The sequence below is a fragment of the Microcaecilia unicolor genome, chromosome 4 (assembly GCF_901765095.1).
Source record: "Microcaecilia unicolor chromosome 4, aMicUni1.1, whole genome shotgun sequence".
Classification (NCBI taxonomy): Eukaryota; Metazoa; Chordata; class Amphibia; order Gymnophiona; family Siphonopidae; genus Microcaecilia; species Microcaecilia unicolor.
The window spans coordinates 225,961,577-225,980,696 of NC_044034.1; the positions used below are offsets into that span (position 1 = coordinate 225,961,577).

Genomic DNA, 19,120 nt, shown 5'->3' on the forward strand with positions numbered 1-19,120 from the left:
GATTTCACGCATAGATCTCGCGCTCATGAGTCATGGGCATGCTTAGATTACATACTGGTATCGGCATCCTTGTTCCCATGGGTCACGGGTGCACAGCTGGAGCAGGTGGTAGTGTCTGACCATGCTCCAGTCTGGATAACATTGGAAGCTGCGAGTGGGTTTCAGGTAAAGCAGAGATGGAGTTTTCCAAACTACCTAGCCAAGAATTCAGATTTCCTGGAGTTCTTGCGGAGAAAATGGGAGACATATGTAGGTCACAATGCCCAACATCGCTCAGACCCTCAACTTTTTTGGTGCACCGCGAAGGCGATGCTATGAGGGGAGATAACCTTGTATGTAGCTGCAAGGCGAAAAAAGGTTGCAACTAGCATTTTGAACTTGCAACAAAGGCTGAGTAGAGCTAGGCAAGTATTCCTGCACTCCCCCTCCAAGACTAATAGAGAGATGTACGCATCTCTGCAAGCTTCGGTAAACACATTGTTGGATAAGCAGACCCAGCGTAGGATTATGTTTCAAAAATATCGGTTTTATTGTTTTGGCAACCGCGCGGGGGGTCTTTTGGCCGGGTTAGTATCAACACGGGAAGGCTACCGTACAATTACAGTGCTACGGGATAAACAAGGGAGGCTCACAAACAAGCCAGAGGCCATAAAGCAGATTCTATACGATCACTTCCAAACGTTGAATAGTGCTGGGAGGGCTCCGACAAGAGCTGACATCGAGGATCTTTGAGCCCGGGCAGGAATGCCTAGGTTGATAGAGCCGGCCATAGAGACACTTTGTTCCCTGCTACAATTTAAAGAGTTTCAGCAAGCTATTAAGGGACTAAAGGCCCATTCGGCACCTGGCATTGATGGATTTTCGGGTGAGTTTTATAAGACCATGCAATTTTCCTTAGGAGGGGATTTGTTCGCATATTATAACTCGGTCATTCAAAAGGGTATGTTTCTGATGCATGAGAACACTGCTCTGATATCGCTATTACTTAAATCTGGAAAACCGATAGATGAACCTGAATCATATCGACCAATCTCATTAATTAATGTAGATATTAAAATCCTGGCTAAGGTTCTGAGTAATAGACTATCACCGTGTACGGTAAGTTTGGTCAACACCTTGCAGGTAGGTTTTATCCCTAAACGACACTCCGTGTGGCATGTTAGAAGGATTTTACTCGTGATGGCACAAAGCAGTAGTCAAGGGGATCCAGCAATGATGGTAAGTTTGGATGCTGCTAAAGCATTTGATCAGGTGATTTGGAGTTAACTACTTAGTATATTGGAATGGGGATGGGACAACTTCTCTAAGCGGAAAGGCTAAAGCAGCTAGGGCTCTTCAGCTTGGAGAAAAGACGGCTGAGGTGTGACATGATAGAAGTCTATAAAATAATGAATGGATTGGAATGGGTAGACATGAATCGCTAGTTTACTCTTTCCAAAAATACTAGGACTAGGGGGCACGCAATGAAGCTACAAAAACGAATCGGAGAAAATATTTCTTCACGCAACATGTAATTAAACTCTGGAATTCGTTGCCAGAGAATGTAGTAAAAGAAGTTAGCTTATCGGGGTTTAAAAAAGGTTTGGATATCTTCTTAAAAGAAAAGTCCATAAGCCATTATTGAAATGGACTTGGGGATAAATCCACTGCTTATTTCTAGGATAAGCAGAATAAAATGTATTGTACTGTTTTAGGAGCTTGCCAGGTGCTTGTAACCTGGATTGGCCACTGTTGGAAACAGGATGCTAGGCTTCATGGACCTTCAGTCTGTCCCAGTATGGCAATATACATGTACTGGTGAATGGGGAGCTCTGTAAACCACTAAAAAAAACAATTTTCTTGTCATAGCCCAATGAAATAAACATTCCAAAGCCTCAAATACAATCAATTATGCAAGGGACAAGACTAGATTTAATTATCACAGTTACCCCTCCACCCCTGTTAGTCAATCTTCAAGAGATGAACCAAATACCTGATACCCATTAAGACATAACATGCCACAGTTAAATAATTTTGTTTTCTCCAAGGACAAGTAGGACTGTGAATTCTCACACGTGGACTCCTAAGTACAGGCTACCTTCAACAGATAAAGAGGAAAGAACCTAAGTGGTGCCGCAACAGGCAGCTCCCAATAATTTTGGTGGCAACAGATTGTTTTATTAATGTTGTCTTTTTTTTTAAGGCAGCCTGGAACTGAAAAGAAGGGCCTAGGGGGTAGATGCAGTTGAAGTCTAAACCCCAATAGATTCTGGAGGACTGACTATGTAAGCAGTAGTGGAAAGTGAACGTATGGAGAGATGTCTATATCGCAGCTCTGCATATCTCCTCTATGGAAGCTAACTTCAAGTGAGTTAAAGACGCAGTCAAAGCTCTGACATGACCCCTTAGAGTCAGCCTAGCCTCCAGCAGCCCCCATTTGTTTCGATCAAAAGAAAAAAAAGCTGGACTTTTTATAGACTTTAGTCTGCTCCAGACAGAAGGCCAAGGCTCGCTTGCAGTCCAACATGTGCAGTGCACTTTTACCTTCATGGGCAAGTAGTTTAGGAGGAAAAAAGGCTGGAAAGACTACTGACTGATTAAAGAAGAGCTCCGACACAACTTTAGTCAGGAGCTTTGTATGGGGGCATAGAATATTCTATATTAAATTCAACAATTTTTTTTTATTGATGACAATATAGAGAAATACAGCCAACAAGATGAAAGTACAAAAGTACAACTAGCAAAATGAACTAAAAGAAAACAGCATAACTGTAAATTGCCCATCATCAAATAATTAACATTTGCACTTCCTCCCTCCCCCAGCAAATATCCCCAGTATATCCCTTCAGCAGAATAACACTACATCTCCTAAGAAACTAACAGCACTGAGTCAAAAGATAGTTCTGAAGTGCCTGGACTCTTATAGCACCCCAGAACAACTAGCAAGTAATAGGCAATAAGAAAGAGATAAAATAAAATTAAAAAAAAAATTATTAAAGGGAGGGGGAGTAGAAGAAATGGACCAGCCCATGGTGCGTGTCATATAAGGATCCCTCTCTCCGCCGAGAAAAATACCATTCTATTCTAGAAACAAAATCAAAATACAATAAGGATTAAACTCCGGGCTCTGTGAGGCACGGACTGTATATAGACATCTCAAGTCTTCAAAAAAAATTGCTTCTGTTTAAGGGAATACTTAATGTGCCGTTGTTCAAGGAGTATCAAAGCGTGGAAACGATTCCTCCATACCCAAAAAGATGGAGGCTCAGCAGTAATCCACATCCCTAAAAAGACCTGTTTACCCAGTATTCCCGCCTTCCAGAGCAAGACAACCTGGGATCTATCCGGAATATGAAAATCCTCATACCTATCCAAAAGCACACCATGGGGCAAAGTTGGAAGAGAATGACCAGTTTCCCCATATTTCGTAACAAAGCCATCCAAAAATGCTGAATCTTAACACAGCTCCAGAAAGCATGATAAAATGAATTAACCTCTTGATGACATTTCGGACAAGTGGTATTATCTTCACCTCCCACCTTAAACAGACGCTCTTTTGTGAAATAGGCACAATGTAATACCCGAAATTGACAGTCGTGCAATTCCGCACTAATAGAAACCGTAGGTATACGGTGAATCAACAATCCTAAATCCAGGGGAGCAGATGGTATAGACAATAATTCAATAAACAGTATGAGCTGTAACTCCTGCTTGTGTAATCTAATACTATAGGGACTGATAACTGTGATATAGGGACTGAGAAACAGCCAGACACAATCTCAAAGGGCTGTGCAAAAAATGAATGAATGTCAGCAATGATAGACAAATGGGAAATACCCTCAGAAACCAAGATTACTACCAAGGTCTGACCAACAGAACACTAATATCTATACAAGATTTTTGTGCCCGTGATCTTATCTCTTTCATAGGGTATATTTTCCCAAAGATTTACAGATAGAATCAATTGCTCAAAACATTACTAAGTGCAGTAAACTTAGGAACTCAGAAATTAAGCAATCCTACTTATAACCCTACGACAATCATGCTCAAGTTGAGTGGTTCCTGATGAAGTCCTGAAGTGGGTGAAACAATCTGGGCCCCGTTGAATAAGATTGAAAGTCACCAGTTGGAGTGTGGGGTACCAAGCCAGCCAAGAGAAAGCTAAGTTTTTTTACTTAAGCTATGCTGTAGCTTGGAAAGTTCACTGTACTTAGTAATGTTTTGAGCTGAACTGGGATAGTATTCCAAATTTTACACTGTAAAAAACAAAAAACTCCCAGGTAGATTTTTGACTAATATTTTTCATTTGATGGAAAATCCAAGGTTAATCTTAGACCACTTCTCAAATAAGAACTATGAACTGGAAATGTTAAGAGCTGCCCTACAGTTTCAGAACTTAATCCATAAAAACTTATGTAGACCATACAAGCTATCTTGAAATGTAATTGAGATTCTACTTTAAGCCAATGTAATTTGTTCAAAAGCAGAGTAGTTTCATGACATTCTCCCAACTTAAAAATTAATCTTGCAGCTGTATTTTGCAACAACTGCAACTTTCTCCTTAATTTTAAAGTAACTGAACAATATAAGGCGTTGCAATATTCTAAATGAGGAATTAGTATAGCCTGAGCTATAGCTCTGAATCTAGTGGGGCTCAAAAAAGATCTTACAGCTCTTAGATAACGCAGAAGAAGAAGCCACAGAACCTGACCTCCAGAGGAAGAGGTGAGTCTGGACACCGGTGTACGGCCACAGCCATGACAATAAAATCCAGCAGTTTCACGCACAGTTTGTAAATCACTGTTTAAGTTCAAAGCCCTCAGTGATGCCGCTTTTTTGAACATGTTTCTCAGTAAAATAGTTACTCCCACTGTACATATGCCATATATATGGATATTTCCTGTGTCGTCGTATGTATTCCACAACAGTCTCCGCATTTTGTGAGCTTTTTGTAAAATACTCTGGAAATTATGAATGTCCTAACTTGGACATCCCTTTTCCTATCTAGATAACCTATGCCAAATCGTGCTTTAAATATTTATACAAGGGATTGCCAAACTTGTTCAGCCTAATGTTAAAAAACATTAACATTGTAACAGTAATGCTGATGTGCCACCAAAAGAGCAAAATCTGCCCTCCACGTAAACACAATTTCTCCCCCCCCCCCCCCCCCTTCCCCCAGTCATTCTTCAGATTTTCATGCTATAGTAATACATGAGTTTATCTTGTTGGGCAGACTGGATGGACCGTGCAGGTCTTTTTCTGCCGTCATCTACTATGTTACTATCCAGCTTATAATTGAAAAAGAAAAACGTCTATATTGCGACCCAAATCGGGAGATAGACGTTTATCTCACAAAAACGAATAAAGCGGTATAATCGAAAGCCGAATTTGGACGTTTTCAACTGCACTCCGTCGCGGATGCGGACAAAGTTGATGGGGGCGTGGTGAAGGCAGAACTGGGGCGTGGTTATCGGGCGATCAGAGATGGGCGCCTTTCGCCGATAATGGAAGAAAAATATACGTTTTTAGCGAGAATTTAGGGCACTTTTCCTGGACCCTGTTTTTCCATGAATAAGGCCCCAAAAAGTGCCCTAAATGACCAGATGACCACCAGAGGGAATCGGGGATGACCTCCCCTGACTCCCCCAGTGGTCACAAACCCCCTCCCACCACAAAATATGCCATTTTACAACTTTTTATTTTCACCCTCAAATGTCATATCTACCTCCCTGGCAGCAGTATGCAGGTCACTGGAGCAGTTATTAGGGGGTGCAGTGGACTTCAGGCAGGTGGACCCAGGCCCATCCCCCCCCCCCCCCACATGTTACACTTGTGCTGGTAAATGGGAGCCCTCCAAACCGCCCCCCAAACCCACTGTACCCACATGTAGGTGCCCCCCTTCACCCCTTAGGGCTATAGTAATGGTGTAGACTTGTGGGCGGTGGGTTTTGAGGGGGATTTGGGGGGCTCAACACACAAGGGAAGGGTGCTATGCACCTGGGAGCTCTTTTACCTTTTTTTTTGTTTTTGTAAAAGTGCCCTCTAGGGTGCCTGGTTGGTGTCCTGGCATGTGAGGGGGACCAGTGCACTACGACTCCTGGCCCCTCCCACGAACAAATGCCTTGGATTTATTCGTTTTTGAGCTGGGCGCTTTCATTTTCCATTATCACTGAAAAACAAAAACGCCCAGCTCACAAATTGTCGAATAAAACATGAACGTCTATTTTTTCCGAAAATACGGTTCGGTCCACCCCTTCACGGACCCGTTCTCGGAGATAAACGCCCATGGAGATAGACGTTTTTGTTCAATTATGCCCCTCCACGTTACTTTGGGAATCTCAGGTTGATGCTGTCTCTTCCCTAAAGGTCACACTTCACTTACTCATACTATATTGATAATTTGGATGTATCAGACTAGTGAGATGTGATTTTCTGCTACTTCAGTTCATGGGTAGCACACTTGATTTGGAGACAAAGTTGTAAGTTAAGACCTTCAGAAAATACAAATCCTTTCATAGCATAAAATGCAAGCAAAGGCCTGGACTTCGCATTTTCACCTGAATAAGGCACTGTAAGGGCCGTCCTGCATAACGAATGCTTCTTTTCCAGTCTTTACTACTGGCTCTTCCAGCCATTGCTTCAAACTCTGTGGGAGTGTACCAGTTTTCTGCATGTTTTACACACCGGCCACGGCCTCCTGAAAGACACCAAGAAAGTCAGGCGTCGATTAATGCACAGATTTTATGTCTTGCTGTAACAATGGAAGTGAAAAGAATATAAATAAGAATTAAAAGTTTTTCTGATAATTTCACAACAGGAATTCTCAAGCTGACTGGTGTCCTGTCCTGTATGCTGCATCTTTCAAGGCACGTCACTATCTTTTTCTTTAGTAGGGTTTTTTGTATTTAGACTAAAGGCTCTATATCCACTTGCCTCCTCACTGTTCCCAGTTTTATGGAGTGTAACTAAAGTTGCTCTCTTCTAATGAAACAAAGAGGTAAGGGTCAGCACACTCTACAGCTCATTTAGTATTCTGAAATGTACACCGTCCAGTACACATGTTTATTCACTTTCAATTGCATAAGTACTTCAAGTAACAAATCTGCAAGTGGATCTGTAATCAATTTGCATTTCCACAGGGTTGGTTTAACCCCTTGGCAAGCCAGACAGCTGCCTAGAGTAGCAAAATTTTGCAGGGGCAGCAAATCAAATTAATTGTTCACAGCCTGCTCATGCCACCTGGAATTGGAAAAGCCATGCAACTCAACTCAAATGACATCATGCAAAGCAAGAGTGCACTTCCTTCATGTGGCATTAACTCTGGCTGGCCACGGATAAGAATGATGAAGTACCTCTATGCACAAAAGAAGAGCAGAACTTGGAGGGTGATCACATCTGATTATCTTAAGGTAGCCAAACAAGCAGAAAAGGCAACAGCAAATGCCAAAAAATGCTTAGGTGTATAGGGAGAGGAATGACCAGCAGGAAAAATGAAGTGATATTGGCTCTGTGTAAGTGTCAGGGGAGACCCCATTTAGAGTACCATGTTGAATTCTGGAGACTGCACCTTCATAAAACTATAAACAGGGTAGAGTCTGTTCAGAGGGTAGCTACTAAAATGATCAGCGGTTGTCATCATAAGTTCTATGGGGACCACTACTAAAAATCATTTCTATACCGCTCCTAGATGTATGCAGCGCTGTGCACATTATATACAGGTACTTTCTCTGTCCCTAGAGGGCTCACAATGTAAGTTTTTGTACCTGGAGCAATGGAAGGTTAAGTGACTTGACCAAGGTCACATGGAGGGGCATAATCGAAAGGGACACCCACGTTTTTCTGAGGACGTCCTCGCAGGATGTCCCCGTGAAGCAGTGGGGAAACCCGTATTATCGAAACAAGATGGACGTCCATCTTTTGTTTCGATAATATGGTCTGGGACGCCCAAATCTGGAAATTTAGGTCGACCTTAGAGATGGTCGTCCTTAGACTTGGTCGTTTCTGATTTTCGGCGATAATGGAAACTAAGGATGCCCATCTCAGAAACGACCAAATGCAAGCCCTTTGGTTGTGGGAAGAGCCAGCATTCGTAGTGCACTGGTCCCCCTCACATGCCAGGACACCAACCGGGCACCCTAGGGGAGGCACTATAGTGAACTTCAGAAATTGCTCCCAGGTGCATAGCTCCCTTACCGTGTGTGCTAAGCACCCCAAAACCCACTACCCACAACTGTAGACCACTACCATAGCCCTTACGGGTGAAGGGGGGCACCTACATGTGGGTACAATGGGTTTTGGAGGGCTCACATTTACCACAAGTGTAATAGGTTGGGGGGGGATGGGCCTGGGTCCACCTGTCTGAAGTGCACTGCACCCACTAAACCTGCTCCAGGGACCTGCATACCGCTGCGATGGACCTGAGTATGACATTTGAGGCTGAAATAGAGGCTGGCAAAAAATATATATTTTTTAAATTTATTTTTTGAGGGTGGGAGGGGGTTAGTAACCATTGGGGGAGTAAGGGGAGGTAATCCCCGATTCCCTCCGGTGATCATCTGGTCAGTTCAGGCACCTTTTCATGGCTTGGTCGTAAGAAAAAAAGGAACAAGTAAAGTCGTCCAAGTGCTCATCAGGGACGCCCTTCTTTTTTCAATTATGGGTCGAGGAAGTAAATGTGTTAGGCACGCCCAAGACCCGCCTTCACTACGCCTCCGACACGCCCCAGGGAACTTTGGTCATCCCCGCGACAGAAAGCAGTTGGTGACGCCCAAAATCGGCTTTCGATTATGCCGATTTGGGCGACCCTGGGAGAAGGACGCCCATCTCCTGATTTGTGTCGAAAGATGGGCGTCCTTCTCTTTCGAAAATAAGCCTGATGGTGTTGCAGAGGGAATCAAACCTAGGTCACCAGGATCAAAGCCCACTGCACTGAAAAGCCCATTAGGCTACTCTTCCACTCAACTGTAAGCCACTTTGAACCAAAACTTCATGCATGCATTAATGTATGCTTTGGAAGTAACGCATGAGAGGGGAAATTATTATAGAAACATTAAAATACCTCTATGGAATAAATGCACAAGAGACAAATCTATTTTAATTGAAATGAAGCTCTGTAATGAGGGGGTATAGGATGAAGGTAAAAGGGGATAAACTCTTTTACCTAAGGAAATACTTCTTTAAAGAAAGGGAGGCAGATGAGTGAAATGGCCTCCTGATGGAGGTGGTGGAGACTGTATCTGAAATCGAGAAAGCATAGGATAAGTACACGGGATTTCTAAGAAAGAGAAAGGGATAGTAAATAGTATGAATGGGCAGACTGGAGAGACCATATGGTCTATCATTTTCTATGTTTCAACACTGCACGACAAAAAAAGAGAGCACTCAGAATGGTATGATAATCACGACTTTCCTTTTACGTTACTCACCTGTAGCAGCTGTTCTCCAAGGATAGCAAGACACAGATTACCACAGTTGGGAGGTGGGTGGAAAGTGGTAATCTGTGTCCTGCTGTCCTCCGAGACCACAGGTGAGTAACTTCGCTTTCTCCCAGGAAAAACTGGACAACAAGATTATCACTGATGGGAATCCCTAGCTACCAGTCTCACCGAAAACAATAAACAATGAACATTAGGGTCCTGAAACAGGCAAGACCAACAACAAACCAATCAACCTAGAAATCAAAGACATTACTGTTGTGTGGGTGCAGCCTGAACAGAATAAAAATGGGCATTGGATGTGTGAGGGAATAAGTGACATAGGGACAGGCATCCCTGGAGACACTCCCTCACTGAAGTTGCAGTTCAGCTATTTCATGGCAGGTGGTGCCAGACCTGGCAGGTCAGAGGCTGAACTGCAGAGCCAGAGTGATACAGAGAGAATGGGCTGCCTGGCCAGGAGGGTGGGGCTCAGCAGTAGGCAGAAGATAAAGGCCATCGGGCAGTGCAGAACAGGGAGGCCCTAGAGAAGCTGCTCGACTGTGGGTCTCCACAGCATAGTGTGTAGAAGCTACCCGTCCTGTTACAAGGTAGGCTAAGCTTTAAACCTCATAAAAATGCTGTTCTTGGGTTCTGACTTTATGTGGATACTGTGGACTTAAAGCTAGGAGCTACAGCCTGTATAAAGGTTGCCTCTGACCCAAAGAGAGACTTTATTCTTTACTTTGCTGCACTGTGAAGAAACAGGACTCACTACCTGGTTAATATAAGGGTTTTTGTTCAGTTCTCCCTTGTCTGGCTGTATTGAGCGGAGGCTCCCTGCACCAGCTCAGCTCACACAATCACATATTGTGGCAGTGGTGGGATTTTTTGTGTCTCTGCAGAAGAGACAGCCCATGTATCTCCAGGGCTGGGGGCCTCAGTACAGTTTGGGGGGGGAGAGTTTATACAAAAGGCTAAGGAGAGTAGCTCCACCTTAGAGAGACAGGGAAATGCAAAGAGTTAATAAGCGCTGGACAGGCAGGTTTTATTTTTGCTAGGTTTGGAAAAGCATGCAGTGCTGTAGTGCAGCAAGTCAACAGTGGCCTGGAGTACACAGGAAGACTGGCCAGGAGGAGCCAGAGAAGTGCAACAGAGTGTGTTACAAGCTTGTGGTACAATCCACACCTAGCTAGGAGAGTTGTGGCAATGTGAAAGAAGCGAGAAAAAAAAAAGGTTTAAAATTATGAAAGCATGTACCTTGAAAACACAGAGTGAGAGAAAGTGTGTTATGGCCAGGGCCAGTCTTAGGCAGAGGTGGCCCCAACATGACAGCATCATGATGTATTTAATTCTCTGTCTCAGCTCAGAACTAGAAAGGAACAACCCCACCCTCCCACCCTACCCTGCAATGTTCCTTCAGTCGGCTTTACCGTTTGCTGCATGCGTGGAAATTACAACCAGTCCTCCTCTGTCTTGCACCTAAAATGGGGCTCCCGATTGGCCAGACATGGTGACGTCCAATTTACACAGAGTCTGAGTTACTCCCAGAGTCACCTTTTAGGTGCCAGACACGGATCCCTGACCAATCATAGCTGCACTTTCTGTAGCAGCTCATCCATGTAAAAAACCTGTGGCTGAGTCCACAGAAATGCAGCTATGATTGTGAATGCAAGTGAGTGATACGGTCGGCACACAGCTGCTCTCGGGAGTCAAGCCACTGTCTACTGCTGCTGCTGTGAACAGCATGGGCATGGCACTGAGCGGTTCGAACAGGGTTGGCTCTCAGCCCAGCTGCTCTCTTGGGCCACTTTCCCCCCCCCCCCCCCCCCCCCCCCCCACTGAAGTATGGACGACCATCCAACGTTAAAAGCAAGTGCAGTGCACACCATTTAAGTGCACGTTGGATAAGCGCATGCTCTGTTTAACTGCATGCCGTACTTCGGTCCCGTTTTTGGCGCCATCAATTTCTATGGGGACAAACTTTGGTTTAGCGCACCACTGATAAGTGCAAGATTCGCTTATATGCATAGTTTAAGACCGCTCCTCTGCAGGAAAGACTCCTCATAAGCACATGCGCGGAATATGGAAGCCAATTGGCGTGTGACAAAGGGGCAGTAAATTTTAAATCTCGTTGGTTAACTGCCACAGGCAGATGACGCGAAAGAATGTTGTTAGAGTGTACACTGGAGTCGGAGTCGCGCAACTGTAAGACTTTAACACTGGCTGAACAAATAGAAGTTCTTAAAAAATTAGAAAACAAACAAAGTCAAGCATCTATTGCTAAAGAATATGGTGTAAATCCCAGTCAAATTTCACGTATCTTGAAGCAGAAAGACCAGCTTCTGGAAGACTGGCAAAACAATACAAATCCACCCGGAAACGAAAACGGGCAGGAAAAGCTGAGGAGGTAGAAGATGCTCTTCTTCGGTGGTTTTCTCAAGTCAGGAGCAGACAGTTTCCTGTCAGTGGTCCACTGCTTATGGGGAAGGCTAATCAGCTAGCTGAAAGTCTTGGACTAACTGAATTCAAAGCCACTGTTGGATGGTTGGAAAGATGGAAGGAGAGGAACAACATAAAATTCAAGAAACAGCATGGTGAAAAACAAGATGCTGATGACTTTGGTGCTGAAAATTGGGTTGTTTCACTTCTTCCTACCATTTTGAACGAGTTTGCACCTCGTGATATTTTCAATGCTGACGAAAACGGTCTCTTCTGGCGAGCGATTCCTGATGGAATACTTGCATTCAAACAAGCCGAAACTACAGGAAGTAAAACGTTGAAGGACCGACTGACAATCCTCCTTGGCTGTAAGTGGGAAGGGAGTGAGAAATTGGAACCACTCGTCATTGGAAAGAGCAAACAGAATGTTAAGCAACTTCCTGTGTCATATGAGGCTAATGCAAATTCATGGATGACTGGAGAAATTTGGAAGCAGTGGCTAAAGAAGTTAGACACTAGAATGCGGGCAGAAAAGAGTCAGATTTTGTTGCTTTGTGATAATTGTGCTGCACACAGTGATGATGTCAGGCTGTCTAATGTCAAGGTGGTCTTCCTGCCACCAAACACTACCTCTCTGATCCAACCTATGGATCAGGGCATAATAGCCAATTTCAAACAACATTATCGGGCTCTTGTGCTACGTCGTCTGATGAGCGTTATGGATGACCAGATTGCCAAGGATAAACGTGCTGTTGAACTGGCTCATAATCTATCACAGTTGGATTCCCTACATATGCAGAAAGAAGCCTGGAATCGTGTTACACAGGCAACCATTGTGAACTGCTACAAGTGGGCAAGCTTTGTTAGGGATGTGGAGAGGGACGAAACAGATGCAGCTGTTGCAAACGCGTCAGATGAACAGGCTATTGACATCCCAGCCGGTGTTACTGAAGAGGAGTTTCATTATTACGTAGCTCTTGATTACGATCTACAAACAGCTGACGCCATCATTGATGTCCAGATATGCGCCTACATGCAGGCAACGGCTGATGATGAAACAGATGATGAAATGAGCAACGAGGCACATGCTGACGAAATTCAACAACCTCCTGTCACTTTTGCAAGAGCGCTGGAGAGTCCCAACACTGTGCAGGCCTATCTGGAGGCCACTGGATGTCAGTGCTATGACAGTTTTTACTGTCTGGCAGACATAGAGGGGCATTTTCGAACGGGGACGCCCATCGCTAAGGGCGCCCATCTCCGAGGATGGCGCGGTGAAGGGGTGGGGCAACCATATTTTCGAACAAGATGGGCGTCCATCTTTTGTTTCGAAAATACGGTTGGGGGCACCCAAATCTCGACCTAAATGCTGAGATCGCCGGATTTAGAGATGGGCGCCCTCGGTTTTCCCCCATAATGAAAGCCGATGGCGCCCATCTCAAAAACAAACCAATCCAAGGCATTTGGTCATGGGAGGGGCCAGGATTCGTAGTGCACTGGTCCCCCTCACATGCCAGGGCACCAACCGGGCACCCTAGGGGGCACTACAGTGGACTTCGCAAATTGGTCCCAGGTGCATAGCTCCCTTACCTTGGGTGCTGAGCCCCCCAAAACCCACTTCCCATAACTATACATCACTACCATAGCCCTAAGGGATGAAGGGGGGCACCCACATGTGGGTACAGTGGGTTTCTGGTGGGTTTTGAAGGGCTCCCATTTTCCACCACAAGTGTAACAGGTAGGGGGGGATGGGCCTGGGTCCGCCTGCCTGAGGTATACTGCACCCACTAAACCTGCTCCAGGGACCTACATACTGCTGTCATGGACCGGAGTATGACATTTGAGGCTGGCATAGAGGCTGGCAAAAAAAGTTCTTAAAGTTATTTTTTTGAGGGTGGGAGGGGGTTAGTGACCACTGGAGGAGTCAGGGGAGGTCATCCCCGATTCCCTCCAGTGGTCATCTGGGCAGTTCGGGCACTTTTTTGTGACTTGGACCTAAAAAACAAGGGACCAAAAAAAGCGGACCAAATTCTCGCCAAGGACGCCCATTTTTTTCCATTATCGGTTGCTGCCGGCCATCTCTTAACCACGCCCTGGCATGCGCCTGTCCCGCCTTCGCTACCCTTCCGACACACCCCCGGGAACTTCGGCCGTCCCGGCGACAGAAAGCAGTTGGGGACGCCCAAAATTGGCTTTCGATTATGCCGATTCTGGCGCCCCTGAGAGAAGGGCGTCCATCTCCCGATTTCTGTCGAAAGATGGGCGCCCTTCTCTTTCGAAAATGGGTAGTCTATGGAACTCACAAGAGTGTACAGAGGACTATGACTGATTACTTCAAGTAAGCCTAATGTCAGTTAATGGAGACTGTATACTGTACGTATAATAAACAGTACTGTACATACGTTTATCAGATGTCAAGCTTCTTTGGGTCACAACGGTTAAGTGCACGCTCCGGTTAACTGCATGTATTTCTTTGGTCCCAGACCCTTGCACTTAAGCGGATTGCACTGTACTTCCCTTTTGTGTGTTTTTTTTTCTTTCCTACTTATATTTTTCCTTGGTTGTCAGTTAGATTTCTATGGAAGGTTCATCTAAGTTTTTTTATGTAGATGGGTTATGGGTGTTGGGTGGTCTGGTGGGGAGGATTTTTTAGTTTTGCTGGAGGGTTACAAGAACAAAGACCCTATAGCATTTGTTGCTGTAAGTCTGGGGTTTAGATTTGTATAGACTGGGGTTTGGGCTTCTTTTTATTATTTATTCACATTTGAACTTGCACTTTTATTAGCCGTTACTGTTCATCTGCGCAGCTGTTAATTTTGGTGGTGTTACTTCTTGTATACTGTTTTTTTGCTATTTGTTTGTGCTATGGTGCATTTTCTCCAATAAAAATGCTTAAATCTACATAAGGTGGTAACAATTTGACGTTTGTTTCTTGAGTTGGGACTGCGAATAAGAATGAGAACTTAGTCTGCAATTGAACACTTAATTTTTATTTCTGACACCCTGATGACTTCTATATCTATTATTTTTGCACTTATATGTTTGCCAACCCATATCTACTATAATAAAACTCACCCTCAACATTCTGAAGACAAAGTTCTGAAGTCACTCAGTCACTCACTGAAGGGTTCATGGATTCATGGTGGTGAAGCCACAACACTGACCATGTCTCTCTGCCCCGCCCTCGCATGATGGACCAATCAGAAAAAACACCCTCAACATTCTGAAACACAAAGGACCATCACAACACCGTTCCCAGGCAACACTAGGCAACGTAAGACGGACCAATCAGAGGAAACTACATGAGAATAAGGGAGGAGCATTCCCCAGCAGAATGGCTCATTATCTGTGCAGCACGGAGAGCACAGAACCACCGCTGGAACGAGAGAAGAATATTCCTGCTGTGGGTATGTGTAAAAATAGACTGGGGGAGGGGGGGGGAGAAATTTTTAAATGCCTAATGCCACTACTGAAGAGTGCCAGAGGGCCTATAGCACAGACTATATTTGGGATCGCTTGACATGGAGTCAGAGGAGCCGGAAAACAACGTGCCCGTCACCATCTGGGACGTGGGCGAACAGGACAAGCTGCAGCCCAGCTGGAAGGATTACCCGCGACCCAGCCAGCAGCAAACAGCGACCAAGGAAGGGGGAGGAGTACTCCTTCCCTGCCTAGGAATCGCTGGAGACTGGCTGCAAAACTAACGAAACAACCGCACACCAACGCACCACCTCCATCATTCGAAAGGCATCCACTCTTTCTTCAACAGAAATGCAAACTAATAATACAAAACAAACAAAGAATACATGGTTTCTCAGGCGGCTGCAGGTAACTCCCCATACCCTTCCTCTTCCCCTTTTGCCGAAGCGGCCAAGGACGTGCCCAACCATCCCCAGCCTCAGGCAAGCTGTCTCCCACCTAGGGGATTCCCCGAGCACCCGGAAAAAGACGGCGCTGATTCCTGCAGCGCATAAATGTTCCAGCATTCCCCTGCAGCCGGCCTGAAATGGACCAAATATACCATATCCCCCCCCCCCCCCCCCACGGCCCGAGACCGTGCTCTTCTCCCTTCCGCCAACTTAAAACAACCATCCCCGTCCTCAGGCAAGCCGTCACCCACCTCCAGGATGCCCAGAACCCCAGCCCAATGGAAAAATATGGCGCTGCTTCCAACAGCACATTTCTCTTCCAGCATTCCCCTACAGCAGCCCTGAAATGGCCAAAAAATACCGACAGACAAAGAACGTGCTCCTCTACCTTCCGCCCATCTAAAACAACACTGCTGCCTCAGCACAACACAAAAAAAAAAACAACACTCAACAAAGGCTGACCTCCCTACAACCACATTTACATTTCACCAACAGAAAGACCCCCCTCCACAAACCTCCTTGACAGACAAAACCACACACACACAATACAACAGAAACACACCCTCAAAGCCACACACCAATCCAAACCACTTTGCCAGCACTGCACAGCACATCCCCCAACCCCCAAGCAAAAAACAAAACAAAAAAAGACACACATCAACAACCTGCACACACACCGCACCCTCACACACTCACACACACACACACATACACACACACACAAAAAAAACCACATGCTAGCGCCCGTTTCATTGGTTTCGGAAATGGGCCTTTTTTACTAGTGATATATAATGTTGTGTATTGCTTAACAATCACTCCTTTGTTTTTTTTGTTTTTGTTTTGGGGGGGGGCGGGGAGTCGCTATTTATTTTCTAATCAGCCATGATATGTTGAGCTCATGTATGGAGCTCACGTTGTTGGTTTTGGAAACCATCTAAACCTTTGCCATTTATGTGTTTTTGGTTTGCAACTTTAAGTATATATAAGCAGGTATGGCAACATGATGATGTTCTACTCCACACAGCGCTATCATTAGTTTTTATATGGCCCAGGCCCCAGGTTAAAAATAACAAAAAAATCAACAACAAAACTTATATCTAAATTAAAAACAACATGCTGCAAAAAGTTGTGATCCAACAAAAATAAATTGGAACCTTTTGCCCTGAATCAGCATTAGTATTTGCTTGATAAATCTGATTCAGGCCAAAACATTGTATTTTAGTTTTGTGGACCACATCACCTAACTATGGGACTTAGGAAGTTAACATTGAGCCCTGACTCATCCCCCACCTTTTCAGTTGCAGGCGTCAAGTTCTCCTCACCATGGTGAAAAGCTCTGTTGCTGAAAGCCAGCAAGAGCCATCCGTGGTAGCAGCCCTTCAGATGTTAGTCAATTTAAATATCTGCATGTCTTTATTTGTAATTTCATAAATAAAAAAATAATTAAAAAAACTTCTTGTCAACAGGAGGCAGGCTAGGCAAGGGGCTGGGGGGGGGGTACTGAACTGGTCTGCACAGGGGTGGCCCAACCATTAAGCCACCTGAGGCGGGGGCCTCGGGCGGCACTCTTCAGGGAGCAGCATCTCCCCCTTCCTTCCTACACCCCTGTTCACGGCGTTTACCTTGTCGTTTTGTCACATTCCAAAAGCCGGTGACAGCAGCAATTCCCATACGCTGCCCTGCCGCCGGCACCCACCTCTTCCCTTTATTACAGCCGCCTCTCTTATGTAACTTCCTGTTTCGTCAGAGCAGCCACAGGCAGCAGGGCAGCATATGGGAATTGCTGACACTGCCAGCTTTTGGAATGTGATGAAACGACAAGGAAAACGCCACTTACGGGGTGGAGAAAGGAAGAGGGCAGCATCTCTACCCAGAAGGGGGGAGCAGCATCTCGGCATCTCCGCCCAGGGAGGGGGCAGCATCTTAGCTCCGCTTGAGGCAGCATCTTGCCTTGGGCCGCCCCTGGGTCTGCACAGGGCTCCACAATTGCTAAGACCAGACCTGGTTGTGGCTTCAGATAGAACTAGTTCTGACAAGCTGGAAGCTTCACTGAGCTCTAGTGTGCACATGATTAGAGGAAGCACAGTGTGTGGAACTGAACAGCACAATGAGTGAAAGAAAATACTTAGCAAGCTGGAAGGCTTCCTTAATTAAGCACAAGGATTACAGCTGAGTATAGCTGTCAGAGAGCTGGTCAGAAGTAGACAAAGCTGCAAAAGTGAAACTACAGAGTTGCTGCTGTTGCTGGAGCAGCTGGGAAAAGCTGGTCCAGACTCCAGGAGTGGAGTTGGAACTGGAGCTGCTGTTGTGAAGCTGGCTTGAGGAAACTGCAGAGCAAAGAAGTATAAAGTTAAAAGCTGTGCACAGAGAAAAGTATTAGGCTGAACTGCTGCCAAAGAGCTTCAGCTGGGGCAGTTCAGGAGCTTAATTTTGAGTGGCCCTTAGATCCAGAGCTAGAACTAGGTTTCCTGAATCAAGGCCATCTCTTGAATACATAGCAGACCAAAGGGAGTAAGACTCCAAAGCTGTGGCTGAAGCTTGAAGCTGCTGCATTGTAAGCTGCAACTGGAGAAGCTGGAAATCCTGGAGTGGAGTAGTTGTTCCAAGTCAGTACTCCAGCATATACTGGTGGGGAACCAGTGAGTGGGCCCTGCGGCAATGCCATGTAAATTCAGAATACAATCAGCCCTGGGAGTGAAGCACAGCTGCGGAACAGGGAAAGGCCAAAAAGAGGGCCATGAAACAGTCACAAGGGATGACTGACAGAGAGCCTACTGGGGTAGCCGAAAAGTCAATACAATGCAAAAGAAGATGACCCTAAATCAACATAAATTATACACTCTCATAAGAATCTGGGTTACCAAAACATCAGATATATATCAATGATTTTTTATATCATTTTTCAACTTTGAAATTTAATGTTCAGTACTGCTCTTGATTGTGTTTCAAAAAAAAATGGGGAAAAGGACCTCAGTAACCTTTTTTATGCAGATCATATAGTTTGTTATCTGCTAGAACTTTAGGTTCCTTTTATCATGTATTGGTCCTAAAAAAAACCCATTCAAACATATTTACTTTTTTTTTCAGAACTTTTCAATATTCTGAATTGCAAATTATACCATACTCGACCACTATGCAAAAAGAAAGAGACTTATCTTGTTCAATCAAAAAAATCCCAACGGGGCCCGTTTCACTATTATCATAGGCTTCCTCAGAGGTTATTTATCAGCACAGCAGAAAAAGTAAGGCTGAGGGGAGATATGATAGAGGTCTATAAAATAATGAGTGGAGTTGAATGGGTAGATGTGAAGCGTCTGTTTATGCTTTCCAAAAATACTAGGACTAGGGGGCATGCAATGAAGCAACAATGTAGTAAATTTAAAACGAATCGTAGAAAATGTTTCTTCACTCAAT

General features: G+C 44.9%; 1 protein-coding gene across 1 annotated transcript in view; it reads right to left on the bottom strand.

Annotated features, from left to right (window-relative positions):
* DEAF1 (DEAF1 transcription factor) overlaps positions 1–19,120 on the bottom strand; it is a 149,580-nt gene that overhangs the window by 83,999 nt on the left and 46,461 nt on the right. Inside the window, exon 5 of the mRNA XM_030201297.1 lies at positions 6,540–6,679. Within this exon, the coding sequence (XP_030057157.1) occupies positions 6,540–6,679 (140 nt within the window). The remainder of the gene's footprint in view (positions 1–6,539; positions 6,680–19,120) is intronic.